Below are 27,931 nucleotides of genomic sequence, written 5' to 3'. Positions count from 1 at the left end.
AATGGTAAGATAGAATGCCTTCTCTCATATGAGTTGGTTAGAATTTAGAGAAGCCTGTTCTCTACCCTGTCCAGTAGAGTCTTGACATATTTATACTCTACAATGTAGGCCATAAAATATACATGTTAATAACGCTGCCATCTTTCATTCCTCAACCTGTATAATTCATTAATAGGGATTACTGAATTTAATAAATGACTATATTTAGATTGCATATTTTTATTCAGGTTTATGTTTTTAAAATTAACTATTGGGATACTTGAAAGGCATATTTTGTTTTTAAAGCATCTTCATTAGATGATAAAATTACCAGTCAAGATGCCAACTCAGGCACATATGCCTCACTTGACGAGTTCAATCTATCCAATATATCTTTCACCACAACCTGACTTTTTAACAGGCCATACTTTTGTCAGACCAGAAGAAAGATCAAAAGTGAGGGTTCTTAAAGTTCTGCACTTGGCTGATATCTGGACAGGTTCTATGGCTTGTGCAGCAGGAGCACAGTTTCACATAATGTAGCATTGGGGTGGCAAGGTGACAGACACACTACTTCCCCTGGTAGGAGCTGGTAGGTCTGTCAACAAACAGCACAATGTGTCTTGGCTCTGTTTAGAAAAATGTGAAACATACACCATGTTTTCATTTAAATAGAAAATGAGATACAAGAAGAGCTTGTTGGTGCCACCTGGGTCTTAGGCACTAGAGGAATGACCAGCCCTGTTAGTAGTAGAGTGTTGGTTCAGGACCACGGATAGCACCCTTAAGTCTTTTGAGCATCCTGATTAAGAGTCACTCAGGGATGAATGGATGGTAAGGGGTCAAGCTCCAGAAACTTCCTTTTGTCTTTTTTCTTTTCCACATGGTTTTGGATGCTGCCTTACCAGAAATTCCTTCTAAAAGTAACTTTGCTTAGACTTACCATGTGTGAAGGCCTTGGGACCTGGCTAGTCAAATATGGAAGAGTGTTCAAGTGCCCTGGCATCTCACACTCTTACCTAGACAGCAGCAAAAGCTGCTAAGAAACTTCCTCCCCTGTGCTCATTGACCATCCCCCAGGGGGCTCTGGTGCCTAGAGTACTTCACACATGTTCATGATCTTGGCTCTAAGATGAGTTCTCTCTCTCAGCTATAGCCAAAGCAGTGGCATCACAAGACTTCAGATCCTGTATCATTGGTCATTTGACATCCACTTTCTTAAAGCAGGGCAAAAGCAATCAGATACAGAGAATAATTTTCCTTCCTGCCTGGCCCTGCTGGGCAAGGGGCTGTTTGAAGGACTCATTTTGCATAATGAGTTTTCACTCAAGGTGTACTTTCACATTTTGCAGCAATTAGGCAGTATTGTTACGTGTGCAATGAGTTTGAAATATTTCAATGCAGATATCTGCTTTTAGAGGCTTTATATTTAAAGCTATGATTTTTCTCCAAGAAATATGTAAAAATGGCAATTATAGTTAACCTGGAAAAGTGACAAGGTCCAGAAGAATATCTCAGATTTCATTTAACTTAGAAAATATGTTGAAAACATTAGGGAATATTCAGTTTTTGAGACTTGATAAAATCTTTCTTCGACATCAAAGAGAACGTGACATGTGAAATGAAAGGAACTTATCTTTGACTCTAGTCCTTCTCTGCTGGACACCCATCCTAAGCTCCCAAGGACTTTTGTGTGTTAGATCAGCATATTCAAGTAGACAATAATGTGACAAGGTTCCATATTGCCATGGAACATGATGCCAGAGGGGAGTGAGGAACTAGAGTTAGAAGGATGAAGGTTTGTTACTTTTTCCCTCTAGTAATGAGAATGAGTTCATCCTAGGTTATCTCTTACCCTGCCCTTGTGAATAGCAGAATCTTCTGGTAACATGGTTGTCTAAGCCTACATTGATCATCAAACTGAGAAATTGGATTCTAAATTTCTTACCAACCATCCAGCCCTTTACTTAAAAATCATTTAGCACTGGCTGCTGAATTTCAGACAACACAATTCCAAAAGATTAAGATTGAATTTAAAATACTAGATTGAGAGAGATATTGCAGAGAAATTGTTTCAAATTTTCTCAATGATATTTCATGCTGTAGATCCTAAAGACTTTTAACCAGGTAGGTGAGAAGGCCAATTAGACCATAAAATTAGAGCCAGAGCAAAGTGGGCCAATTCCTTGGTGTTAAAAATAATTTAATGTAGAATCCCCAGGATCCCGAGGAACCTGTTCATGTTTATTCATGCTCTGGAAAATGGAATCACTGGCCATGGAGCAATATGTTCTGATTTTACTCTAAATCCAGTTTCCTAAAATCTATTTAAGGGCTTAGGTGAACTCAACAAGGATCTAATAAAGCCAGGTAATTGAACAACACAGAGGCCGATCAAATTCACAGGAGATTGTGTTGGAGAGAAACTGCAGCAGGAGACAGCATGGACAATAATTCAAACTAATTGTGCACTTTGATGTAAATTAACTTCTCTAGAAGAGAAATTGCCTCATTTTGGACAGCTTTCTGAAACTTTCTTCACATGCAGAGTACCTGCCCAAAACACACACTGCAAATAAATTAGATATTAAGTACAAAAAGGTAAAAACCTTCAAAATGGTGTGAGGATGATGGGCCTGGGTGACACCTCTGTACTTGCGAACTGTTTGATTTTGCTAGCAGAGTGGGTAAACCAGGGGACATTGGTAGTCAATGAGCACTGCGAGAGAAGGTAATGAACAGAGGCTATTGGAAAGGAAAGGGTTATGGTGGGGTATGTAATATAACTATGAAGAAGTGAGTGACCTAAACCCTTGCAATTTCAAAGTAATGAGGTGTCTAGCCTTGGAGTATAAATTGATGGAAACTATATGCAAGAGAGACTTGATTATGAACAGACCAGATTGACCAGCCTTTTTTCAATTTGTCATACCCTGAACAAATGGTCCTCCGCTAAATGCATGCCTGTGGTTAATGCTAACATTTGAATGGCCTTATGTTTTTGTGTTTTGTAAGTGTTGGAAAACTGAATCTGTGCACCACAAGATACACATCTCCATGTAAAAGAAATGTTGACAGTTGAATTATCAGCTGTTACAAACACAGAGGCTTAACCATGAGTGAGAGCAGCGAGGCATCACTTAGAGTATAATTGATAACAAACACACCTTGCACTTAGAAGGTAGCTGGGTTTATATGTCAAACCAAGAAGAGCAGTACTGTTTCCATACTGGGCTAAAGTGTTTTTAGTATTCCTGGTGTTTAGTACATACGGTTTGAAAGACAATAATTTGAAGAGTAAATTGATATTTTTGATTGCATGTTAATGCCTGTTTTGGGAAAGATTTCTAAGCTGTTAGTGTTTTCCTTTGTGTTTAGGGAAGTGGGAAGAAAGGCGGATTTTTATACAGTTATGTGAGAAGCTTCCTAAAATCTAACCTTTGTTTTCTTTTTTTTTTTTTTCTTATATAGGATGATTATTTCAGAAACTGGAATCCCAACAAACCCTTTGACCAAGGTAAAGGATGCAATATTTTTTTGCTGTATAGTCTTTGGGAAATGCTGTCTCATTTTTCCTTCCTTGCATGCTGAGTTAACGTCTCTACAGGGACCATCTAGCTGTCTTATCTTATTGACTTTGGGGACTGAATTGATGGGGAGTAGGATAAATTCTTTTATCAAATTGGTTATCTATTTGAGGCTACATCTATTGATAGAAAAAAAAAAACAGATTTAAACTTTTTTTTTTTGTAATTTAACTGACCAGCACAATCATTAATTGTTTTTTTTGTTCTTTTAAAAACAACAGGAAACAAATATAGTCGTGAGTTAGTATCTTAACAACAGGGATAACATTCTGAGAAACATGTGACTGGGTAATTTTATGGTCGTGAGAACATCACAGAGTACACTTACATACACCCTGGGGTGAGGTAGCTTACTGCACAGCCGAGCTATGTGGTATAGCCAGTTAGGATTTTACAGGACCATGGTAGTGCATGTGTGTTCTAATGTGACCAAAATCAAGACCGGTAGTGTGGTTTTCAGACCAATTTTGGGGAATTGTGGGTCTCAATCCAGTGCTTTTATTCATGGACCATGGAGATGCTCCCCAATTCACATGAGTCATCGAAATGAAATTTTCTTTTTAGGAAAACATTAATCACAGGAGACTTTGAAGGGCACCAATACTTCATTTGTTAAGTTGCTTCTTCATGGTTTCTGAATAGAAGCTTGTGTCATAGTCAGCTCACTCATCACCAGGTGTAAGTCTGGTCCACTGGGGGCACTTTCCACCCACCCTAGCAAACCCAGAGCCAGTCTCATGATGGCTAGTATAAATCACTAACAATGTGCTCCTGTGAGTTATTTAAGATGCAAGGAGGACCCGCCATGAATCACATCCCTATTCCATTGTTCCATTTGTGGCTGCTATTGGCATAGACCCTGCTGCTGAAAATGATCATAGACTGGACTTCAAGTACATATGTGTGATTCATGCTAAAACTTAGGGAAAAATACTACTGACACATCTCAGAGGATTCACACTTCTGAGAATCAGCTTCAGTTCTGTTTCAATGTGATCATGATGATCAACTTTGCATAAAGAAATCCAGGGAGGCATTGACACATAATGGGCTGGAAGGTGCCCCTTTCTGCTCTCTGTTTTGTTACTTCAGTGACTCACTTCTTTTGGCCTCTGGTTTTCTTATTAGCAAAATTTGCATTAGCTCATGCCTTGAAACAGTGTAATGTTCAATTCATTCATGTTTGCAGCCTTCTATTCATTTATTTTTCAAACATTTATTGAGCTTCCACTGTATGCACAAGCTCCAAGCCAGGTGCTGGGGAGAGAGCAAAAAGACCATAAAACCTATGAGGGTGGGGGATAGGGAGATACCTCAGCCTACAATTGTAGTGGGATATGCTGGTGGCTGTGATGCAGGTGAATTTACATGAGAATTTCCATGCATAAGTGTATATGTAGGAGCAAGGTATCTGGCCACCTGTCTTTGGAGGCTCCGTCTGGGCTATACACATTGTAGCAACCTTCTAAGGCCTCCCTCCTTTATGATTCTAATAATAACTGAGTCATCACAATATTTCACGTTAAAGTATATGAATATGTTTGTAATTTGGTTTATAAATTTCCCATCAAAAGATCAACTATCTTTCTTTTGTATTTAGAACATAATGAAAACATTTTCTCACCATTTTTAAGTAGCAATGATTTGCATTTCCTAATCTGAAGCTGCTCTGACATCCTGACTCCACTGCTTCCTGCTCTACAGCTTTCACTACTGACTCCCGTGGGCTCTTGAGGCACGTGTTAGACACATCCTCCTCTGCTGGAAATCCTTGGGGCAATGTCAGGGGCTGAATCTTTACCAGATGTTCGACTGCTTTCACTTTCAGATTCACTGAAGGGACGTTGTTAAGAACTTGAGGGGTGTGTGTTTGTTCTAATCCAAGCATCTTCATTATACCTTTTTCTCAATATGGATGCCTTTTTGTACTTTCTATTCTGGTAAAAATATGCAGTTTATGAGGGTGCTGTGGATCCCTGCCATACTTTTTATTATCTGCAGGTGAAGGCTGAAACACTTTATCTGGTATTCTTGACCTGGTAAATTTGCAATGTGTATGCATGGGAGACTCCATGACTTTTGCCACTGTCTGTAGTCTGTCTGGAGTCCTCTGAACTACTGAATGCAAAATCTCTGCCATAAATGTAGCAACTGTTCTGTTTAAAAGCAGTGCCTAATGGGGACAACAGATGGTGTGGTGGTTAAGGTACTAGTTTCCCACATGGCCAACTGTGGTTCAAGTCCTGGTTCTGGCAGCTTGAAAATCATGCTGGGTACATGTGCCTGTGTGCCCAAAATTCTGAGAGAAGGAATTGCAGCATGGCCCTCCTCCTCAGGGGATGATTTCTCACATGCCCTTTCTCTCTGTCTCTAGTGAGCTCACATGCCCTATGGCAAAACCCAATCAACCAGTCAATCTATAAAAAAATAAAAATTAACTTTCACTTATAAAGAATACTCATGGAGGGACCAGCAGTTTGCGTAATGGCTATGTCGCTGGACTCCCATGTAGTTGACTGTGGTTCGAGTCCCAGACCCAGTGGCTTAAACTCACGCCGGGTGCATGTGCATGCGTCCCCAAGATCCGAGAGGAGACTGGAGGAGAAGGGATTGTGGCGTGGCCATCCCCCCTGGGGGGTGATTTCTCGCTTTCTGTCTCTCTGTCTCTGTCTTTCTTGCGAGCGCACACAGCATATAGCAAAAACCTCTCCAAAAAAAAAAAAAAAAAAAAAGAATATTCATGGGTATATTAGGTTGTTAGAAAAGTCATGACTTTCCCAGCAATCCAATAGAACAACAAATTCTTGGCGTATACCTGATAAATGAGCCCTTCAGCAAACATCCCTACTGGGCTTTTACTTACAAAGATAACTCAACTGATAGGTCTAGTGAACTGATGTTTTTTAGCCAAGAACTGGAAATAGGTTCTTGTCCTACAAGGATCAAATATTTACTAAACAACTTTCAGATTTACTTTCCCTAAGGCTTGGAAAGAAATATAAAGCCTCTATCAAGAAAAGATATTTTTATTTTTATGCTAATACACATTGGGGAAAAGAGTAGGTGAAGATGGACATTGTTTTTCATTTGAGCATATAAATGATAGCTTCCCTTGGTTTAGGAGTTAACACAGAAACTTTGAACACCAAAAAGAACATGACATTTAAATCTGCTTCAGTAAAAGTCTGAACAAAGATTTTTGTCTCCCAGGAAAGAAGGCAGCTATATCTAGCAGATCCCCTCCCTGTTATTTTTTTCTCTACCACAGCAGACTTGGAAACTAGGTCTGCTCAGATAAATCTTCCCAGAAAACCTCATGACTTTATGGGGTATAATTGAGGACCTTGGCTGAGTAGCCCCACTTTGTACCTCAGGTGTAGCTGCTGTTGGCTATTTATACGCAGAGCCATGGGGAGAGCAGGCAGAACTGAGAATAGCCTTCACTTAAAATATCAGCCCCAGCAGATGTCATCAATTACATTGTGGGCTGCTCAATAAAAATGGGAGGTTACTATATCAGTGCTGACACCACTTGGTGAAATATAAACCACAGGCATGGAAGATGTGGAGCATTTCATCTTCCAGAAAATAGGAGAATTACTGAACTCCAGTGGAAGTTGTCAGACTCAGAGAGAAGTCATTTCCCCTCCTAAACTGAAAAAGAATCCAACATAGTTAAGGTGGTTTTGTGGCTGGGGGAAACTTTCTGTTTGCAGAAATAGAACTTGTTGAAAAGCATTTTAAGGGTTTCAGATTACACCCATGGGTTGGAGTGGAAGAGGCTTCAGTTTGTTGTGGCTAGGAGTCGGCTTGAAGCGTAGAGAGAAAGAAGATCCACCAAGGGAAATTGTGGTGTAGTGTAGTCTGAGAAGTGATTTGGGGACAGGTTATGAAAACATTCCATGCCAATCTGCTGAAGGTTTTTTTTTTTTTTTTTAAGAATTTTTAAATTTTATTTATTATTTTTAAATTTGCTATAGGCATGTGCACTCACCAGAGAGAGACAGAAACACAGAGAGAGAGAAAGTGAGAAAATAAGCCACCAGGTCTGGGACTTGAACCATGGCCGGCCATGTGGGGGTCCAGTACCTTATCACCACACTACTTGCAGGTCCCCAAGCTTTTTTTTTAAGTTCATTTATTTGTCCCCTGAATGAGAAAGACAGAGAGGATACCCTAACAAGGTCTTGATACCTAAATCCCCTCTGAGCCTGCCCTGGATCATGGACATACATGTGTTCCCCATATTCGAACAGTCTCCAGACACAAACTTGGAACCTTTCTGTGTGGCTCAGCCTTGTCCAGTGTTAAATTTTACCACTGTGCCAACTTCTGCCCCCCTAATCTATCGATTTTGAACTTTTGAGTTTTGAGTGTGTGTGTGTGTGTGTGTTGTTTCGGTTTGGTTTGGTTTGGCAGTGGGGAACCATAGAAAGTTTTTGAGCAGGAGAATGAAAAGGTGAAGACAGTATTTTAGAGAATTGTATTTGGTGACTCCACAGCTATAATTAGAAACCGAAGACATACTTGTTATATGATGTCACTCCAACAGGCGTCTTGGGCAACTTCTCCATTGCATCGTTCATAGTCTAGGAGTCCTGTGGGTTGGCTGCCACTGGTGGTCAGATTTATCATTTCAGCTTTCTGGCTTGACCTCTGAAATGCCTTTTAGCTTCTGATTGTCTTAGGCGTTGGTGTGAATAGTTAGGAGGTTCAAAATATTCAAGAAATAGTCACTTAGCTATAATTGCTCTCTCTGCTTCAAGATATTTACTGAACTTTTAACAACAGGGCTTCATGGAGTGAGCACTTATCATCATGTAATTGACTCCAAGGCAGTTAGAAGAAAAATGCCTCACCTGGCGTTCTCCAACCAGGAGACCGTCTTTAACTTATCTTTAAGTGAATCATTAATGCTTTGTCAGTTAGAGTATAATAGCCATCAACTTCGGGCTTTTCTAAGAAGAATTCTTTAAGAGATCAGGATAAAGTAGTATATCCTTTTTTCTTGTAATGATTTAATGCCAAATCTCCTTACAGAAGGGACGGACAAGAGTTCAGAATTGAAGGGAACAATTATTAACTCAGGTGAGAAATACCCTTTGTGAAGTCCACAAAAAAGACACCCTGCAGAGAGAGTGGGCAGGCTGCATAGTTTGAGAGAGCAATGGGCAAATGCAAATAGGCTTCAGTCTTACATATGCAGGAAAAAGGAGGCCTGATGGACCTCTGCAGGAGGCTGGCTGAGCTGAAGGGCTCTGGAGTGATTCCAGAATTTCCAGTTGCTTCTGCCACTTTGCACTGTCAGCACCCTTCCTCAATTGACCCCTGGCAAACCTGGGGTCCCATGCAAGGTTAGTGCTCTTCAAAGTGGGATCTGGTACAGCAAATGGCTTCTCCAAGAAAATAGTCCCCAGACAGTTAAGTATGAGACACACATAGACTCTATTCTTCTCTTGGAGATTCACGATGCTTGTTAGCAATTAAGCAATTAAATCTTTCTGTAGAGGAGCACCTTTGACCCACCATTTTCCAAATTTGCCTTTGGCCACCTGTTGTAATTTTTATTTTTTTCACTGCATACCTATCAGGTACCCAGAGGAGGTAGTGTATTTTGTGGGATATACGTTGGTAAGTGCAGTCTGGGGTCTTAGGGTTTGGAGTCAGATCATCTGAATTGAAAATACAATTCTGCCAGCTATGAGCAGTGTGATTCTGGGCAAATAACTTCTCTGAAAGTCTTCCTATCTGGAAATGGTAATAATAATAGTATTTTCATTAACAGCATTGAGAAGATGAAATGAGTTAACATGTCTGACATATGATAAGTACTTGCTAAATGTTGTTCGAGCAGGTAATTGACTTTTTCATTCTCTCCTCTTCCAGTCAGTTTGTCTCCTTGTGATTGCCCTTCCTTCCCACTCAGCTTTTCTTCCTTTCTCCTTTTGTTCCCTTTTGGTGGCTGTCCGATCCTCTGAACCTCTCAGGAATAGATTGACACTGGCTTGTCTTAAACCACGTGGGTCATTGCAGTGGTTGAGCCTAGATCCCATTACTGGGGCTGAAGTTCAGGCTCCTACTATGCCTATTTCTTTGCTTATTGCAAAAACAGTTACTAAATGCTCGATGTTCAAGCCCACTGGGCTGGATTAATGGGACAACACTAAAGAAGACCTTCCCGTGAATCAGTCCCCTTTATCAATGCTAAGATGTCCAATCAAGGTCTTACCAGGTATGGGACATGTGTAAATACTGGGAGTGATGGGTGGGAGTAAGAGTAAGAGTAAGAGGGTTGGGAAATCCATAGGAAGCCATGTGTTTATATAAGTGACCTGGCTCATTCTTAGTTGAGGTGATATATATATTCTTGCAACTTGGCCTTAGTCTGTGCCTTTGGTGTGTGTTGGGCTCTTGGTGCTGCACAGTCAGCCTTGTCTGATAACAATCACATTCGATGTAATAATAGAGGTGTCATCACAAAGAATCTTTTCCCTTCTGGTAAGGTGGCTTGATAAGGAAGGTTATCCAAAGGGCCTAGAGGGGAAAGGAAGATATAATTTATTGAACTGCAACACTCTTGCAATAGGAGATGAACAAAAAGCAAAGTGAATTCTAACAAGTTGTTCCAGAGTTTCCAGACTAGCCCTTTTTGGAAAAACAAAAACAAAAACAAAAACTGAATCTTCATCACACTGTTGTTCCTGAATAAAAAGTATTTTTGTTATATTGGAAGTTGGGAAGGTAATTTATGTATATAACCACTACCTCACTTTAGGATAAAATTGTGATTACATGAACATGTCTAAAAGTGATGGAACGCAAATTAAGTTAGATTCTCTGCTGTAAACCATGTTCCACTCAGGGGAGAAAACACCAATTTATTTGGGTACGAAGTTCCTTTTTCTGAGACAAGTCACTTTAAAAAAAAATGGCTGAAGGAGTTTAACATGGAACGTTTTTGAGACTAGTGGGTTCCTTTAAAATAGAATTAATGAAAGTTTTGGATAAAGTGTAGAGCCTTTGGTTTTAAGGATAATGTTTTTCTTCCGGAGTGAATACTAGTCATTCTTCCAGAGCAGCCCAGCTGTCGCTAAACCTCAGATGATGCTGGTGATCTTCTGAGCAGAATATGAACTTGTAGAAATTGATCTCCAGATAAAAATAAAGCTCAGAAAGTCAGGGCCCCTTTCACTCATGCTGTTCCCTTGAATAGAAGGGAAACAGGAAAACCTTGCCCTTTGCCTCCCAACCTATTATATCCAGATCCTTGACAAACTCAAATCCTGACCAAAGCCCTGAACTGTTTTGAGGCCAAAATTCTAAAACAAAAGGAGAGTTCTTCCTGTGTTCCAGCTGTCTGGAAGGAGGGCCCAGTGGATTACTCACAGCATTCATGTTTTCCAAGGTTTTAAATGGTGCCTAGGGAGTCAAGATAGCTTATTTCTAAAATTATTCTTGAGAACAAATTTTTTTCTTTCCTCCGGATTAATCTGAAATTTTACACGGTGGGCTTAATAGAAATCTTACGTCCCTATAGCTTTCCTCCTGATGCGGACTTTAACCTCACCCCCAAAAAGAGCCTCTGATTTGCATTCATAGGGCCTTGACAATTTTTCAGGTTTATGAGGATCACTTCACCTTATCTGATCCCTGGGGCCGCTGATTTGCAGAGGCAGCTGACCTGGTTTGTGGGATGCATCTTAATCATTCTCTCCTGGTTCTCTCACGTTTGGTTTGGTTGGTTTCTCCCTCTTAGCTTTGTCTTTTCCACATAATTTAAGGAACATGTAGTCCCTACAGCAACAATTTATTCATATTAATCTTCTTCCTGCCCCAGACAGTCATACCCATCTCTAGTCAAAGTAGCCTCTCTCCCCACTACCCTCTCTTGTTTCTTGATTATGACAATAAAATAGTTATTTGTTAAATGTTTGGATGATTGATTTTTAAATGTTCCAAGTCCATTCTGACAGGGAAGACACAGAAAACTATGAATTCAAATATTGGTGTGCTCCTGCTTTAACTCAGTCTGTCTTTGAAGTTAGATCGAATTAAAAGTTTTCTCTTTTATTTTTGGTCCCTTTGCCTGTTTGCTTATTTTAAAGAAATAAAACAGAAGATTTAAGATTGAAATCCCATGGGTGCTTCTTGATCCTCTTTCCCAATCTGTTTTCTCTGAAGGTGCCCATATCATTAATTTGCCTTTCTGCCTACGTTCTTATACTTTTATATTATATATCCATGTCTACAAATAATATGCTATATATTTTTTGTAGAATTTAGTACCTCTTTAACACACTCAACATTGTTTTTGAGGTTTCTGTTTTGATAGTTGTGAAGCTAGGAAATTCCTTTGTAGTGTAATATTCTATTATAGTAATATGTCACAGTTTATTTAATTATTCCCCATTGGTGGACATTTATGTTGTCTCTGTTTTGCTATTGGGGCTGCTTTTTCTTAGCATTTCTAAAACCTACTGACTGACTCTTCCTTGAAGTCACTTGATCTGGAGTGTGTGATATTCCAGGAGGCATCCTGAATTAGAACATGGCTCTAACACTATTGCAGTGTGCAACTTTGGGCAACATTTCTTGACTGCCGATCGTCTATCTCTGTATTAAAGAGGGTAGAATAGATGGCTCCTAAGATCTTTGCCACCTATGATAGTTAAGTTCAAGCATAGTTCTCTGCATTTATTTTCTTATAACAAAAGGAAAAAAATTAATTTAAAGCATGATGCTCTTACTTCAAGTAGTATAGTTAAACCAATGAGGTATATATATAACTCTGATAAAAACCAATGGAATTAAATGGTCTTAAGCATTGGGAATAGGGATGGAGGCTGACAGTAAGAAGCAAGTAAGCCCAAAGTTGGAGGTCTGTTCTTATAGATTCCTATAGGGCACTGCAGCTGTGAAAGAAAGAACAGGGACTTAAAGGGCTCAAGTTCCAGCCATAACTGTCCTGTTAACTTACTGCACACATTTGAATAATTGCTTTATCTGTCTTCGTGTTCTCATCTGTGTTGTGGGGTTGAAGTTATCTGTCTTGTAGGGCATTCACAAAGATTAAATGAGATGATGTTGGCAAAGGGCAAGGAGTTACTGTGTACTAGAGCCTCAGTTAGCCCCTGTTTCTTTTCTGCTTGGTCAACACTGTCAGGAAGAACCATGAAGGTTCCATGTCCTCACTGAGTGCCAGAGGTGGCTATGCGAATGTTGTGTTCTGGCTTCCTCTGGCTTCTCAAAGAGCTCCCAAGCACCTCATTCCCCTAGAGACAAGTTGCAAAAGCCATTCTGGGTTGTGTTGGGATGGAATAGTAGAGAATCATGAAGGGGAATAAAATTCATCGTGCAATTATGGGGCATTGCAGCTTTCTATTTCTGTGTTTAAGAGGTTCGTTCAGCATGAACAAATCCATTTTAAAGACATGTTTATTACCTTTCCCCAAACTCATAAAATGTGGTGTTGGTTTTATAAATAGGAAAAAAAAAAACAACCTTTCTGCTATTCCACCTGCTGGAATAACAGCCTCTGAATTAATTATATTGTATTTATTTTGTCCTAATGAACCAGCCTTGCTTTGGGAAAATTCTCAATAGGGCAAAAATGTCAGCTGAATTTTAAAATTGATCAATAATGCTGTTTAAATTTTCCTCACTTGAGAGCGTAGAGTGGATTAGAGTGTTTTTACAACAGGGAGATGGTTGTTTGGAGAAAAACTGCCCAACTCACCCATGTCCCCCCTACCTTTTATTCCTGAGCTGGAAGGTTTTGTTTTGTTAAGGTCCTTAGTTGTATTATGTAGCAAATCATTGCTGGAGACCTGTTAAATGTTCACTCTGCCCACTAACCATATGTGATGAGGGTCAATATGGTATTTTGCAAAGGCTCTGAGCTTTGCTGTCTCAAAGACTGGGTTCAGTGTTCAGCTTTTCCTTTCAGTAGCCCTGTGTGCCTAGGTAAGCACTCCACACTTGAGCCACAGTGTGCCAATCTTTGTGATAGAAATAACATTTATTATGCCCATGACACAAAGGGTCCATAAAAGGGATCCAGTCCTGTCACAATGAACATGATAAAGGCAGGAATACTTTGGCAGAAGATTGACTGTTCTTCCGGAGTCTCAGATTTGGAAGCATCTTAGCAGTTTTTGATGTGTCCACTTATCCCATCGGAGTTATCATTGAATCAAGTACTCTCTGATTGTGGGTGCTGTGCTAGTCACTAGAATGGTAGGATTTCAACAGATGGATTTTTGGAGGGACATACATTCAGTCCTTTACAGATAGGGTGCTTTTTTGGAAAAATAAATTTATTAAGAGAATATGAAGAAAATATGAGTCATTACTTCAGGCTGTTTTACTCTACCCACTTCTCTGTCAAGATTCATTGTGATGGGCTCCTTGAAATACCCCAGAAGGACCAGCAGGTGGTGTATTGGTTAAGGAGCTGAACCTCCCACATGGCTGACTGTGGTTCAAGTCCTGAACCTGACAACTTGAAAATCATTCCAGGGGTGTGTGTGTGTGTGTGTGTGTGTGTGTGTCCCAAATCCCAGGAGGAGACTGGAGAAAAAAGGATTATGGTACGGTCATCCTTCCTGGGGTGGCTATCCCTCCTGGAGGGTGATTTCTTATGCAGCTTTCTATTTCTGTGTTTAAGAGGTTCGTTCAGCATGAACAAATCCATTTTAAAGACATGTTTATTACCTTTCCCCAAACTCATAAAATGTGGTGTTGGTTTTATAAATAGGAAAAAAAAAAACAACCTTTCTGCTATTCCACCTGCTGGAATAACAGCCTCTGAATTAATTATATTGTATTTATTTTGTCCTAATGAACCAGCCTTGCTTTGGGAAAATTCTCAATAGGGCAAAAATGTCAGCTGAATTTTAAAATTGATCAATAATGCTGTTTAAATTTTCCTCACTTGAGAGCGTAGAGTGGATTAGAGTGTTTTTACAACAGGGAGATGGTTGTTTGGAGAAAAACTGCCCAACTCACCCATGTCCCCCCTACCTTTTATTCCTGAGCTGGAAGGTTTTGTTTTGTTAAGGTCCTTAGTTGTATTATGTAGCAAATCATTGCTGGAGACCTGTTAAATGTTCACTCTGCCCACTAACCATATGTGATGAGGGTCAATATGGTATTTTGCAAAGGCTCTGAGCTTTGCTGTCTCAAAGACTGGGTTCAGTGTTCAGCTTTTCCTTTCAGTAGCCCTGTGTGCCTAGGTAAGCACTCCACACTTGAGCCACAGTGTGCCAATCTTTGTGATAGAAATAACATTTATTATGCCCATGACACAAAGGGTCCATAAAAGGGATCCAGTCCTGTCACAATGAACATGATAAAGGCAGGAATACTTTGGCAGAAGATTGACTGTTCTTCCGGAGTCTCAGATTTGGAAGCATCTTAGCAGTTTTTGATGTGTCCACTTATCCCATCGGAGTTATCATTGAATCAAGTACTCTCTGATTGTGGGTGCTGTGCTAGTCACTAGAATGGTAGGATTTCAACAGATGGATTTTTGGAGGGACATACATTCAGTCCTTTACAGATAGGGTGCTTTTTTGGAAAAATAAATTTATTAAGAGAATATGAAGAAAATATGAGTCATTACTTCAGGCTGTTTTACTCTACCCACTTCTCTGTCAAGATTCATTGTGATGGGCTCCTTGAAATACCCCAGAAGGACCAGCAGGTGGTGTATTGGTTAAGGAGCTGAACCTCCCACATGGCTGACTGTGGTTCAAGTCCTGAACCTGACAACTTGAAAATCATTCCAGGGGTGTGTGTGTGTGTGTGTGTGTGTGTGTGTCCCAAATCCCAGGAGGAGACTGGAGAAAAAAGGATTATGGTACGGTCATCCTTCCTGGGGTGGCTATCCCTCCTGGAGGGTGATTTCTTACTTTCCCTCTCACTGTCTCTCTTTAGTGAGTGCAGGCATCCTGTAGGAAAAACCTAAAAACCAAACCAAACCAAAATAAACAAAACAAAAAAAAGTTAAAGATACCCCCTTGAGCAGGGAATGAACATGAGGCTGGCCTGATGTGCTAACACAGGGCAGGGTAGGGACTGTGACCATCTAACTTCTACTCACCCCTAGAGAGTGACCATGGCCCAGGTCCAGTTGAAGCTAGACAGGAAGAGCTAGGAACACAACATTGCCAGGACTTCTGACTTCTCAAGAGTAGCTGGAAATGCAGATGTTTCTGTGTGTATGAAACCACCCCAGTCTTCAGAGTTAGCAAATCAGAAATTAAAAATGATACTGGGAGAGGGTAAATGTGTCTTTGTACTGTGTCCATGGCTTCTCTAGAAGGAAGCCAAGGTCCTCAGGTTGCTATGTCCTTTGCCTGTGGTGTAGATACTCTGAAGTCTGATGTGCCCTTGGGATCCTTCTGACCTGAAGCAGCTGGGGAACCTGAAGGGTGGAGTCAAGTGTCACCAAGCTGGGGACAGACTGCCGGAGTGGACAGAGACCAGGAGGCCTAAAGCCAATTGTAATAAACATGAGAGGCAGAATGCTAAGCCTAGCCCCAAGGTAGGGGCCTGGGTCACCACTGCCATTTCTCTGCAACCTCCCACGTCACCCTGAGATGAATTGTTTTAATCTAAAAAAGAGCAAACACAGCCTATGCCCTCATACCTGCATACACACCCTCTCACACTCACAGAACATGCAGGATATGGAGCTGCTGGGATTTGGAAACATGTATCACTTTGCAAAGAGCAGAAGTGAAGCCCACTTGATCGCACTGTGACGAGGTGTGGCGCTGGCTGTCCTTGTTCCTGGGGGGTGTGAACAGCACCATGCACCCTGGCAGCCGGGCCAGGAGGAGCAGGTGAGCAGAGTCTGGGTGCCGTGTGTGGCAGATGGACTTGTGCTGGCCTGGGCTTCCTTGGCTCCAAGGGTAATGGTGAGAAGGGGTAGAGAAGATGGGTAATGTCAGATGCAGTTGTTGCCAAGGCACGGAGATCTCCAGTTAGGTGCAAAATTATAGTCCGAGCCCTCTGAACCACTGTGACACTCTCCCACTGCCTCTGCCCCTAGGCCCATGCTCCATACGCTGCTCCAGCTCCCCTCTGCCTCTCCCTAACTTCAGTGCACAGCCATCATTGTGCTTGATTTTCTTCCTGCATGTGCTTCAGTCTGTGAATGCTCAGTTGCTCAGGGGTGGGGGGAGTACCTGAATACCACACAGCCGTCCTCAGATCTGTAACCAAATACACGATACCCTGACATGCCTTTTTTTTTTTTTTTTTTTTTTTGGTTACGTTTTTCTTTTCTCTGTCTTATTCACCAAAAGGTAATGTATAGGCATATGTAAGTATCAGGTAATATAATTAATAGATATTAGCATTTGAATATAAGAAAATATGAACAAATTAAATAGAACCATAATGAAAGCAGTACTGAGACACAGGACAGTAAGTTTCTGTGCACACCTGGAGCCAGCCCAGACCTTCCTAACTACCCCAACAAGAAAGGACGCACATAACCCTGTGTCTGAGATGTAAAAACAAGGTGCTTTTTTAGGAGAAATGTAAGTATTCCTGGTACTGAGAGCAGAGATACTTTCCTCCTTGGAGTTTTCAGAAGGGCCTGTGGAGGGTGGGCCACGTACTCGCCAGTGTCTGACAGTGAATATCTTGTTAAGTTTTTATGACTGCTTCCCCTAAGAACTCTCAGCATACAATAATGCTGACTGCCAAAGCACAGTTCTAGACATTAATTCAATAATGCAAGTACACAATCTTTTGAAAATCTGAATTGATATGAGGGTAAACTTGACAACAACAGGAGGAATGGTCGGCCTGCACCTCCATCAGGGAATACTCTTGTTTTGTTTCCGGTAACTGATTAGCATCGAGAACAGAGAGTTCTGGGTTTTTCCTGGCAGGAACAAGGAGTTCAGATGATCTGTGCTGCCAGTTAAGGGAAGAAAATGGACCTCTTCTCTTCAGCTGAGTGGCAGGCAGAACCAGTCTTCTGGGTCAGACATTCAGAATCCAAACCAGAATTTTGACACCTGAGTGCAGTCACTTTTCTCCATGCTAAGACCGTAAGTCAATTCAAACCCACAGGCAAATGGGTGATTAAAACCATCAGTATTCTGCGCCAGTAGATGGCGTAGCCATTATGTTGTGGGACTGGCACATAGCTGACCATGGTTCAAATCCTGGACCTGGCAGCTTGAAACTCAGGCCAGGTATGTGTGTGTGTATGCCTAAGGTCCTGGAAAGAGAGTGGAGGATAAGGGATTGCAGTGTGGCCATCCCCTTTGCGGGGGGTGATTTGTCACATTCTTTCTAGCTGTCTCTCTCTCTCTCCATCTCTGGCAAGCACACATGTCCTAAGATATAAACCTCTTTAAAAAGAAAAATCAGTGTTTTTTTCTATAGATCACTGGATCCCAGGGAAGTTTTAGTGGTATTGCAGGGAGCTTCATGGTGCAATGTGGGTTGTGTGGGGGTGACAATGCTCCCCTTGCACATCCACATGTACATTTGCACCCCAGCTTCTCACATGTGCAGGTGCCAGTGTGCCCAGTATAGTCCCTGTTTGTTTAAAGACTTTACCACAGTCACACCAGATCTTGTTAGAAGATTCCCAGTTACCAACAGAACTATTAGTATGATGGCTATCTTTGGAGGGGTGAGGAGGAGGTGCAGTTCACAAATGTTTTTTGACAGTGAAAGGTTCCTCATGGTAGCAGATTTGGGCACATTGCCACAGCACATAGATACAGGTGTTTCATTTGGAATATTTTCCAGCAGGTGCTACAAACCTGTCATAACCAATCTCATAGAATGCCTAATTTTAAGTCATGTCTCTTCATGGTGACCCTGCTAAGATAAATTATTTGTAAAAGGAAAAATAAAATACCCTTGTGAAAAAATATAATTTTTGGATTTTAGCCAGGTAATGTTGGCAGGCATCTGCTAATAATTACGATTTTTGCTTTTAGTGAGGTTGATCCTGAGTCATTCTTCCTATCAGTGATCAGGCAAGAGGAGAAATTCCCAGTTTGTGGTGATAAAATTACACTGTCAGATTAGGGGTGAACACGTACATGATGCTTTCATCACAAGGCACATATTTCTTCATCCAGAAATGGTTTCAGGTGCTTTATTTAATTTAAAAGTAGAGATGTGGTGGTAAAACACTGAAAAGTATGGGCAAATGCAGGATAAACCAGCAGCGTGTGTGGAATTTTGAATTCTTTTGGACATAATAGGTGTACTTGGATATTTACAGTGTTGCATGAGGAGAGGGAGTTGGGGATTCTGTTTTGTTCCAAAGGTGGTAACCCTGGAACTAGTATGTGGGTATGGCAGACGGATTTTGGTAGAGTCCAAGAATCACCTTTTGATAGCTCATACTGTGTGGGAATGAGGCAGGCTGCCATGGGTGAGACTGAGTCACCATCTTTGGTAAGTGCACATGTCAGATGAGGCAGCCACACAGCTGGTTTGCTGTGAAGGGAATTGGGCTCTGGGTCATGAAAGGGGTACCATTGACATTGCTTCTGACCTTGAGTGTATGTAGTTCTCTGATAAGGCAGGACTGTTGAGAGGCAATAATTTGTTTTATGAAATAATTCCCCAGAGGAATTCCTTAAACAACCTGCCTAATTGGTACATCTGAGGTAGACACAGTTTGCCAAAGTTATGTCTATGCAGCTTCACAGGAATATCTAATAGGGTTGATATCACACAATCAAAGCCTCAATTGATGCAAATACAAGACCCGGGAAAGGAAAATGACTGCATTACTGGATGTGCCTAGTAAAGAAGAGTAATATATTATGTCAGCTTAGAGCTTCAGTTTCATAAATTTGGAACTAAGCTATTCCTGTGAGTGGATTTCCCTTGTCTTTCACAGGAGTGGCCAAGGAAGAGAGACTTGGGCATTATGTGTTTGTCTTACTAGAGCTGCAGATACAGGAGTACCTTTCTAAATGCACTATGATTTCTCAGTGTGAAACTTGTGCCCTCTATAGAAAAGGAAATGCTCGAGTAAGGGGGAATGAATGGAAGGGGATACAGGAGGACATCCCCTTTATAGAGCAGCCACTATGGGCCTGGGAGAATCCACTAGCCCAGTCTCTGCCCTCAAGGAAAGCTCTATTCCCAATGCCATGCTGGTGTCTGGTTTTGAAGGGTAGAGCCACATCCATGGATCCTGTGCTGCAGCTCCAAAGGGCATGCTCTTACAAATTCCTGACTTAGCTCATGTGATTTGAGAGACCTGAAGTGCATGTTGATTGTATTGGGTTGTTAGAAAAGTCATGACACAGTTTTGCATAGAAAAACATATCGACCCAATAGAAAAAATACGTCATGACTTTTCTAACAACCCAACATGTGGTTTTGTTAGCATGTCAAATAATGACTCCCTAGATGCCCAGAGCATCTGAGGCACCAGAGAAAGGACTCTCCAACTCTCAGATAAAGAGGGATTATTTTGTGTTTGGCAAGTATGTGTCTATTGTTGACATCTGGTCAACACTGAGCTGATCTTCCCTGGAAGAGAAAGGGAAGGGAGCTGTTTCTGTCTCCAAGGACAGTCCCACCAAAGGATTACAGAGCGTAAATCAGTCGGAAATGATAAAGCCAGCTGCCAGACTCATCCGGCTGCAGGAACTTTTCTATAGGGTGTTAGTGGCTGTGATGTGTTCATGACTCTGTTAGCCATATTTTTCTTTGTGCCATACGTGTTCAGTTTTTCTTAGATCCATTGCTTTCCTTCATGAGTTTGATGGCCCAAATGTACTAAATGGAAAATTATTCTGGTGGTATAAATTCCAAGTAGTATGGAGGAAGATAAGAGATTTGTAATTACACATCTCTCATCTCTTAGTTGTCTGGCTATTGCTTTAAGTGTTGAGTGTGTATTCTCATAATTAGAGCATAACTTAACCCTAGGGCCTTCATACCTTCTGTTTCTCCAGCTTAGTATATTCCAGACCCTTTTCATGTGGCCTGACTCATTCTTGTGGTCTCAATGTACATATCACTTTCTCAAGGAAGCCTTCTTAGATTAACCCTGCACTAGATTAGGTCATCTTCTCCTAAGTCTGTGCTTTGCACTGTAATGCACTTATATGTTAGTAATTGTAAAGAATCATTTACCATGTGTTTCTTTGGCTAGAATGCATGATGTCCCTGGGAGCAGGCTTAATCTATTTTATGTGCTGCTGTATTCCCAGGGCCTAGAGTAAGACTGACCACAAAGTCAGCACTGAGTTAATAGTTGCTGAAAAATAATTTTCCGAGCGCCCATTGCATGCTGGTACTGTCTATTCTTCTTTGAGAATGTGTGTGTATGCACATGTACAAATCTTAGCTAGTACCAGTGACAACTCTTTGGTTGCTCCCATCCTATGACTGGGAAATTGGGTTCAAATTCTGAGAGTAGAATACCCAGAAGCTTTTGAAAGGTACTTTTGTGTAGTACTCTGGAAAAGTGCCCATGGTATGGTAAGTATACAAAAGCAAAACAGCATTTCGAATGTGACTCTACTTATGTTAAATGTACATATACACACACACACACACACACATATACATATATATGTATAAATGTGCATATATATATAAATACATATACATATATGTATAAATCTGGCAAACACTTATACTTGCATGTAAATATCTGAATTAACACTCAGTTGTAGCCAATCATCTCTGAGGAATGGGCTGGGAAGACAATGAGGTATTTTACTTTTTGCTTTGCAGTATTTTGTATGTAGTCATTTTAAAAAATTAAAATTGGGAAACCTCTCATTTTCTAAATAAAAATTAAAAGAAAAAGAAGGCCTTACCAGAGATAACCTAGTTGGCATGGTGGCCGAAGGGAATTTAAAACATGTCTCGTCTGGCTCTGAAGTCTATGTTCTTTCTATGTCTAGAAAAGTGATTCTCAACTGGGGAGATGCCATCTGACAATCTTATAGATGTTTTTGGTCATCACAATTGTTCAAAGGATACTGTTGGCATCTCAAGGGCAGAGACCTCGCACTGCACAGGAAAGCCCCTGGCGGGAATGCCCTCATGGTGGGATGCTGAGGCCGAGGACCCTTGCTCCAGGGTGGCAGCTAGCCCTTCACCAGACATTCTGACTCCTTCAGTAGACCTTGGCAGGCCTGGTGCTCATCTTGGCCCCAGAGAGACCATCAGTGATGTGGCAGTGGGTTCTAGCACTGGCCTTGGAGCCATGGGCAGTAGGCACAGAGTGGCTCTAAGGCTGGGCCTTTCAGTACTTGGTGGAAATAGCAAAAGTTAAATCATGTATCAGCCTTATTCCTGAGCAAAGCTTTTAAAAGAGATACAAGCAGAAAGACAGACACTAATTGGACTTTCAGGGAGGTGATAAACATGAGAGGGGATATCCTGACAAGACACAGGGTGGGAGGGGGTCTCCACTGGCCTTAGCACTACCCACAATGTGCTTTGAATGTGTTGCCATCCTCTCTGTTTCAGTGATTTACGGGCTTATTTACGATTGAGATCAGGTGTCATACAGGCATCTAAAAGCTCTTCTGTGGCATTGTTCCACTGGTGCCTGTACTAATCGATCTCACCCCATGAGTGGCCTGTGGTTCATTCATAGCTCAGAGGACCCTGTCTTTGAGCTGCGTAGACTGACAGTGAGTACCCAGGGCAGGAAGGCTGCCCTGCCTCTGCTGGAATCAGAGCATCAGCCTGTTTTTCTGCAGGGAGGGCTTTTGGACATCATTCAATTCACAGTGGAAAAATTGAGGCCAGAGAGGAGAAATCACTTACCCAGAACTCCCTAGCTATTTGCTGGCCAATTAGGACTAGTCCACAGACCTGTGGCTCCTGGTCTTATGGTTAGCCCCATCAAGATAACAAAGGGAGGGAAACAGTGATTATTAAACAACAACAAAAAGAAAAACAAATAGGCAGACAGACAAGAGAATACTCTCGTGTGTGGGTGAGACTGGGTGAGATTCAGTTTAGGGGAATGAAAGGTGGGAGGAATGATGAGGGGATGAGGGCTTTTCTTTGGCAGTGACTCAGTCCTGTAACTCAGTGTTCTCAGCCATGAGACAGCAGCATGGGTATCGCTTGAGAACTTGTTGGAAATGCAGATTCTGCAGTCTCACCTCAGACCTGCTGAGTCAGATTCTGGGGGTGGGTCCAGCAATGTGTAGAAACAAGCCATTGGGTCATCCTGATGCATGTTCAAATACTCAAATTTGAGAACTCATGGTAAAATGGAAAGAAGATGGGCTTTTGTTTTCTGGTATTGCTGTGCCATTAGCGGGACCTGGGATTTGTTTCCTGCCTTGTTGGGTCTATGAAATAGGGATGGTGAAGCTTCATTTGCAGAATAAGTGAGCTAGTGTGGGCAAGTGTCATCTGTGCATTGTAACCTAAATAATCAAGCTTGGGGCATCGCTTAGAAATCACTCTCTTTCTGGATGTACTCTCGAGGTTACAGTTTCTTCCTTCTCTATCACATCATAAACTTATTTGTGAATATCAAGGTCATGCTGTGTGTGTGTTTATTTTTTTAATTTTTTGCCATAGGGTGTGTGCATTAGCCAGAGAGAGACAGTGAGACGAAAAGTGAGAAAGTACTCCCCAAGGGGCATGGCCACACCACAATCCCTTCTCCTCCTGGAATTTTAGGCATGCATTGCACACATGCCTGGCATGAGTTTCAAGCTGTCAGATCTGGGACTCGAACTGTGGTCAACCATGTGGGAGTCCAGTTCCTTACTTACTAGGCTACCTGCTAGTCCCATGCCACATGTCTTTCTAAGGACACCTTGAAAGTTTTAGCTTCCCAAGGCACTGCACATGGACACAGGCAGCTGTGTTGGCTGGCGAAGGAGGAGGATGTAGCTGAGGGAGCAGCCAGGAAGGCTGTACAGTAAAACTGATCCAGCTTCAGAGAAGGGACCATGCAAACACCTGGAAAAATGTCTCTGAGAAAGGAGAATCTTCTGTACAGGGAACTCCTGATCACACCCTGAATAGGATTAGAATTCAGAGACTTTTTATCAGTCAGGTAATGATAATCATGATTAAAGCCCAGTGTATTAGATAACTAACGTGGCGTAGGCGAGGCCTTCTTTCATCTATAATAATCTCAGCGTTGATGGAAAGATACAATATTATTTTATGTACTACTAATAAAGAAAAAATGGATCAAAATGAATCAAAATCACATGCATTAATTGCTTTTTTTTTTTTTGAGAGGTTTTTGCTATAGGGTGCGTATGCTTGTTAGACAGAGAGAGATAGAGAGACAGAAAGTGAGAAATCATTCCCCGGGGTGGGGAGTGGCCATGCCACAGTCCCTTCTCCTCCATTCTCCTCTCAGGATCTTGGGCACAGTCGCACACGCGTCCGGCGTGAGTTTAAGCCACTGGGTCTGGGACTCGAACCGCAGTTGACTACATGGGAGTCCAGCGACATAGCCATTACGCTAACTGCTGGTCCCGCATTGATTGCTTTTTTAAAATCCTGACTTTTGAGTATTAAAATATGAACAAATATATAAACAGTGCTGAGCACTTCACACATTATTATATTAACTCTTCACAACTGCCCTGTGGAATTAAGGCTATTACTATATCTGTTTAATTTAGTTAGGCCTTTACTCAGTTTTACTGAGTAAATGGAGGGAAACTGAGGTGCAGGTCAGTTGCAGGGAGTCAACAAACTTTTTCTATAAAAGGGTCCAATGATAAGTATTTTATGCTTTGGAATCTCTATAGTGTCTCTTGCCACAATTTAAATTGCCATGAAAGGGGACCAGCAGTTAGCGTAATGGCTATGTCGCTGGACTCCCATGTAGTCAGCCGCGGTTCACGTCCTGGACCCCACCCCCGGTGGCTTAAAACTCACTCGGGGTGCATGTGAGTGTGTGCCCAAGATCCTCAGAGGAGGATGGAGGAGAAGGGATTGCGGCATGGCCATCCCCTCTGAAGGGGTGATTTCTTGCTTTCTGTCTCTCTCTGTATGTCTGGCAAGCACACGCGCCCTATAGCAAAAACCTCTTCAAATAAATAAGTAGATAGATAGATAGATAGATAGATAGATAGATAGATAGATAGATAGCCAGCCAGCCAGCCAGCCAGCCAGCCAGCCATGAAGGTAGCCATAAGCAAAGATGCAAATGAGTGAGTGTGCCTGATTTCCAATAAAACTTTATTTATAGAAACCAAGATTTGAATTTCATATAATCCCCATGTGTTACGAAATATCATCTCAAATTTTTCCATCACTCATAGGTCATACCAGATAGATTGTAGGCTAGATTTGGTCCTGAATTTGACCTTGGGTTAGATGTTTAAAATCATTTAGAGTTGAGGTTCAAATCCAGGTGTGTTCTCACAACCAGGTTTTAATCTCCACTGTAATGTGCTGCATATAATAAAGAGAGGTGGCTGATTGTCAACTTGTTTATTTCTTGTAAAAAAATACATATATATATGTGTGTGTGTATGTATGTATGTGTGTGTGTGTGTGTATGTGTATGTATGTATATGTATATATATATATATATATATATATAGTACTAGTTTCCTGAATCATGAAGTTTGTCAAGTTTATCAAGAAAGGTCTCATTTTAATTTCTTCTGAACTTATTTCTTTTTGGAGGAAGCATTCTGGCTTTTGAACTGACAGTTTGGATGTATAAAGAAATATAAAGTTTTGTTCTTTTTTTCTAAGTGAAACAGACATGCTCATAGTATAAAAAATTCATCTACTTTAAAAGTATATAAAATAGAAAGTAAAGTTATTTTATGTTCTTGTTCCTTTGTAATCCCCCAATTATTACTATAGATAAGCTACTATTAATAGCTTCCTGTATATCCTTTTGGAAGTTGACTATATGAATACAGTTGTGTGTGTGTATGTGTGTATAAATGTTCATTTTTAACTGCATACTTTTTAATGTAGTTTATCTTAGAGACCTCTCTATATTAATCACCCATCCATAATTATTTAATTTAACTTGTCAGGGAGTGTGTGTGCTTGCCGGAGACAGAGAGAGAGGGAGGAGGAATAAGCATCTCCCGTGGGGAATGGTCATACCATATTCCCTTTTCCTCCATTCCTCCATCCTTTTGGGATTTGGGCCTGGTGTATATTTCAAGTTCTCAGGTCTGGATTTGAACTGCACAGTTGACCATGTGGGATTTAGTTTTGTAACTACAAGGCCATGGGCCAGTTAAATGTATTATTTTTAATCATAGGATTTTGATGCACTCCTGGAATACTGTTATTTAACTATATTCCCATTGTTGGGTTTGAGTTGTTTCAAGTTTTTAGTTATTGCCAAACATGATTCACTGAAATGTTGTAATTAAATCTATCATGCTTCTATAAATATTTCTGTAGGATAAGTTTCTAGAAGTGAAGTCTCTGCATCAAAGAAAATTGCATTTTTGATATATTAATGTTTTTCTCATATTAAATTTCAAATGAGTTATTTGCCTGAGCTAAGAAAGCCCACAAAGTACAGCATGGCTGGTGGGAAAACTGACTCCCCCTGCCTCCCGTAATGTTTCCAGTTATCTCTTGTTTTTCTTTGGTGTGAAAATAGGTCGTGTTTCATCTTCAAAAGAGTTTGTAGAAAATTAATACATGGCGACACTAAGGTTTAGGGCTCCAGATCTCATCATGATCTTTGACATTTTTTAAAGAATTGTTGCCTTTTCTTTAAGGACATAAGAAATATGTACTGGGCCTGCATGACCAGGATTGTTTGATGGGGAAGTGACAATGGTTTGGGAAACTGTAGTTAATCTCTATGAATTCTTCTCAAAGCCTAAGGGAGCTTTGAATATAGTATCAATATATCAGTTGACATCCACTGATTTTGAGCACTGACTGTCTTAACCTCTGTACTGAGACTTTTGTATGAGTCATCTCTTTGAAGATGCAACAATGACTTTTTTTTTGTATATTTTATATATTATATTTTGCATTCAACCACTGTGTATCATTATAGCGTATCAAATGAATTTTCCCATTATGAATACACAGTCTATTGGTTCAGTCAAAGATATTGCCATACCTATTATCATCAACGGATGATTTTTCCATTTTTCTGTCCCTTGAATGTTTTCTTTCTTTCTTGTCTCCCTTGATTCCCTCCCTGTTCCGATTCCACCATGGTATAGGACCGCACACAGTGAGTCTGCAGGCATACTCATCTGTGTCTTTCTTGTGCTTGCTCTGGTCCCCCTCTCCTTTTAGCACCACCAGAAGCTAGTCATGGGGACCCCCACCCTGAAGACCTTATCTAATCCTCATCACCTCCCAAAGGCTCTATCTACTAATGCCACAGTTGGATTAAGTTACTACCCTCTCAATACTATTTCAATGGCTCACCAAATCTCATTATGTGAACTCTGGGCGGGGACAAATTCAAGCCTTAGCAGGAAGGTGATGAGAATTCGAGTATTGATCAGATTCACTCCAGTGAATCTGTGTGCCTATGTGCTGTTTCCTCTCCGAAGAGTTGTCTATGATGGTGGAATGGGCTGCTTGAAATCCTACCCCTAACTGTTGAAGTAGAACAAGTAGCCACTAAGGAAACCAGAGAGAAATCTCTCCTAAAGATGTTTCTTCTAATAGGTATTAATAGTTATTGTGTGTGTGTATGTATGTATATATGTTGGGACAACATTAAACATTAATTAAGCTTCTTTACTACTGGACTTCTCAGCGTCTTTAATATGTTAATACATGTTGTGGTTTTTCAAAGACAGACATATACAGTGATTCCCAAATTTATTTGATTATGGATCCCATTCTTAAAGAATTATCTCAAGGCAATTAATGTTCCTTAGAAGATTATTATTGTTACTATTATTAATGCTTTTGTGAAGATTTCATGTTTTAGAAAATTCTTGTTTGGGCGGTCTGACTACAGATGCTCTGAGGTTGCTAACGTCTCTGCAATTCTAACTCCATAACAATCTGGCACTCTTGTAAAATGGAGACTTCCTTCCCCTCCTTCTTCACCCCTGCACTTTCATCTGGAACATACGATTTTCTCATTCCTTCAAATTCTTGATGTTTATATTGCCCTCAATTTTGCTTGTATTTTTAAGAAGCAATATTGAATGTTTAATTAATTATTCTACTTTTGTCCTTAATTATTTTTGTAAGGAATTATTTATTTGGGACCAGCAGGTGGTGTAGTGGTTAAGGCGCTGGACTCCCATGTGGTCAACCATGGTTCAAGTCCTAGACTCGGCAGCCTGAAACTCATGCTGGGGACATGTGCTTGTGTGCCCAAAACCCCACGAAGAAAAATGGAGGAGAAGGAATTGCAGCATAGTCATCCCTTCTGGTTGGGAGTG

General features: G+C 40.9%; 1 protein-coding gene and 1 pseudogene across 1 annotated transcript in view; one reads left to right on the top strand and one right to left on the bottom strand.

Annotated features, from left to right (window-relative positions):
* The window catches only part of SPOCK1 (SPARC (osteonectin), cwcv and kazal like domains proteoglycan 1), a 603,884-nt gene that overhangs the window by 264,084 nt on the left and 311,869 nt on the right, over window positions 1–27,931 (top strand). Inside the window, 1 exon segment of the mRNA XM_014592244.2 lies at window positions 3,451–3,496. Coding sequence (XP_014447730.2) covers window positions 3,451–3,496 — 46 coding nt within the window.
* LOC102476685 (39S ribosomal protein L30, mitochondrial pseudogene) lies at window positions 5,146–5,706 on the bottom strand (annotated as a pseudogene).

This window comes from Tupaia chinensis, unplaced genomic scaffold (assembly GCF_000334495.1).
Source record: "Tupaia chinensis unplaced genomic scaffold, TupChi_1.0 Scaffold000672_1, whole genome shotgun sequence".
NCBI classification, from domain to species: domain Eukaryota; kingdom Metazoa; phylum Chordata; class Mammalia; order Scandentia; family Tupaiidae; genus Tupaia; species Tupaia belangeri.
The sequence above is the reverse complement of the archived record's forward strand: the minus strand, read 5'-3'. Positions and strand labels throughout refer to the sequence as shown.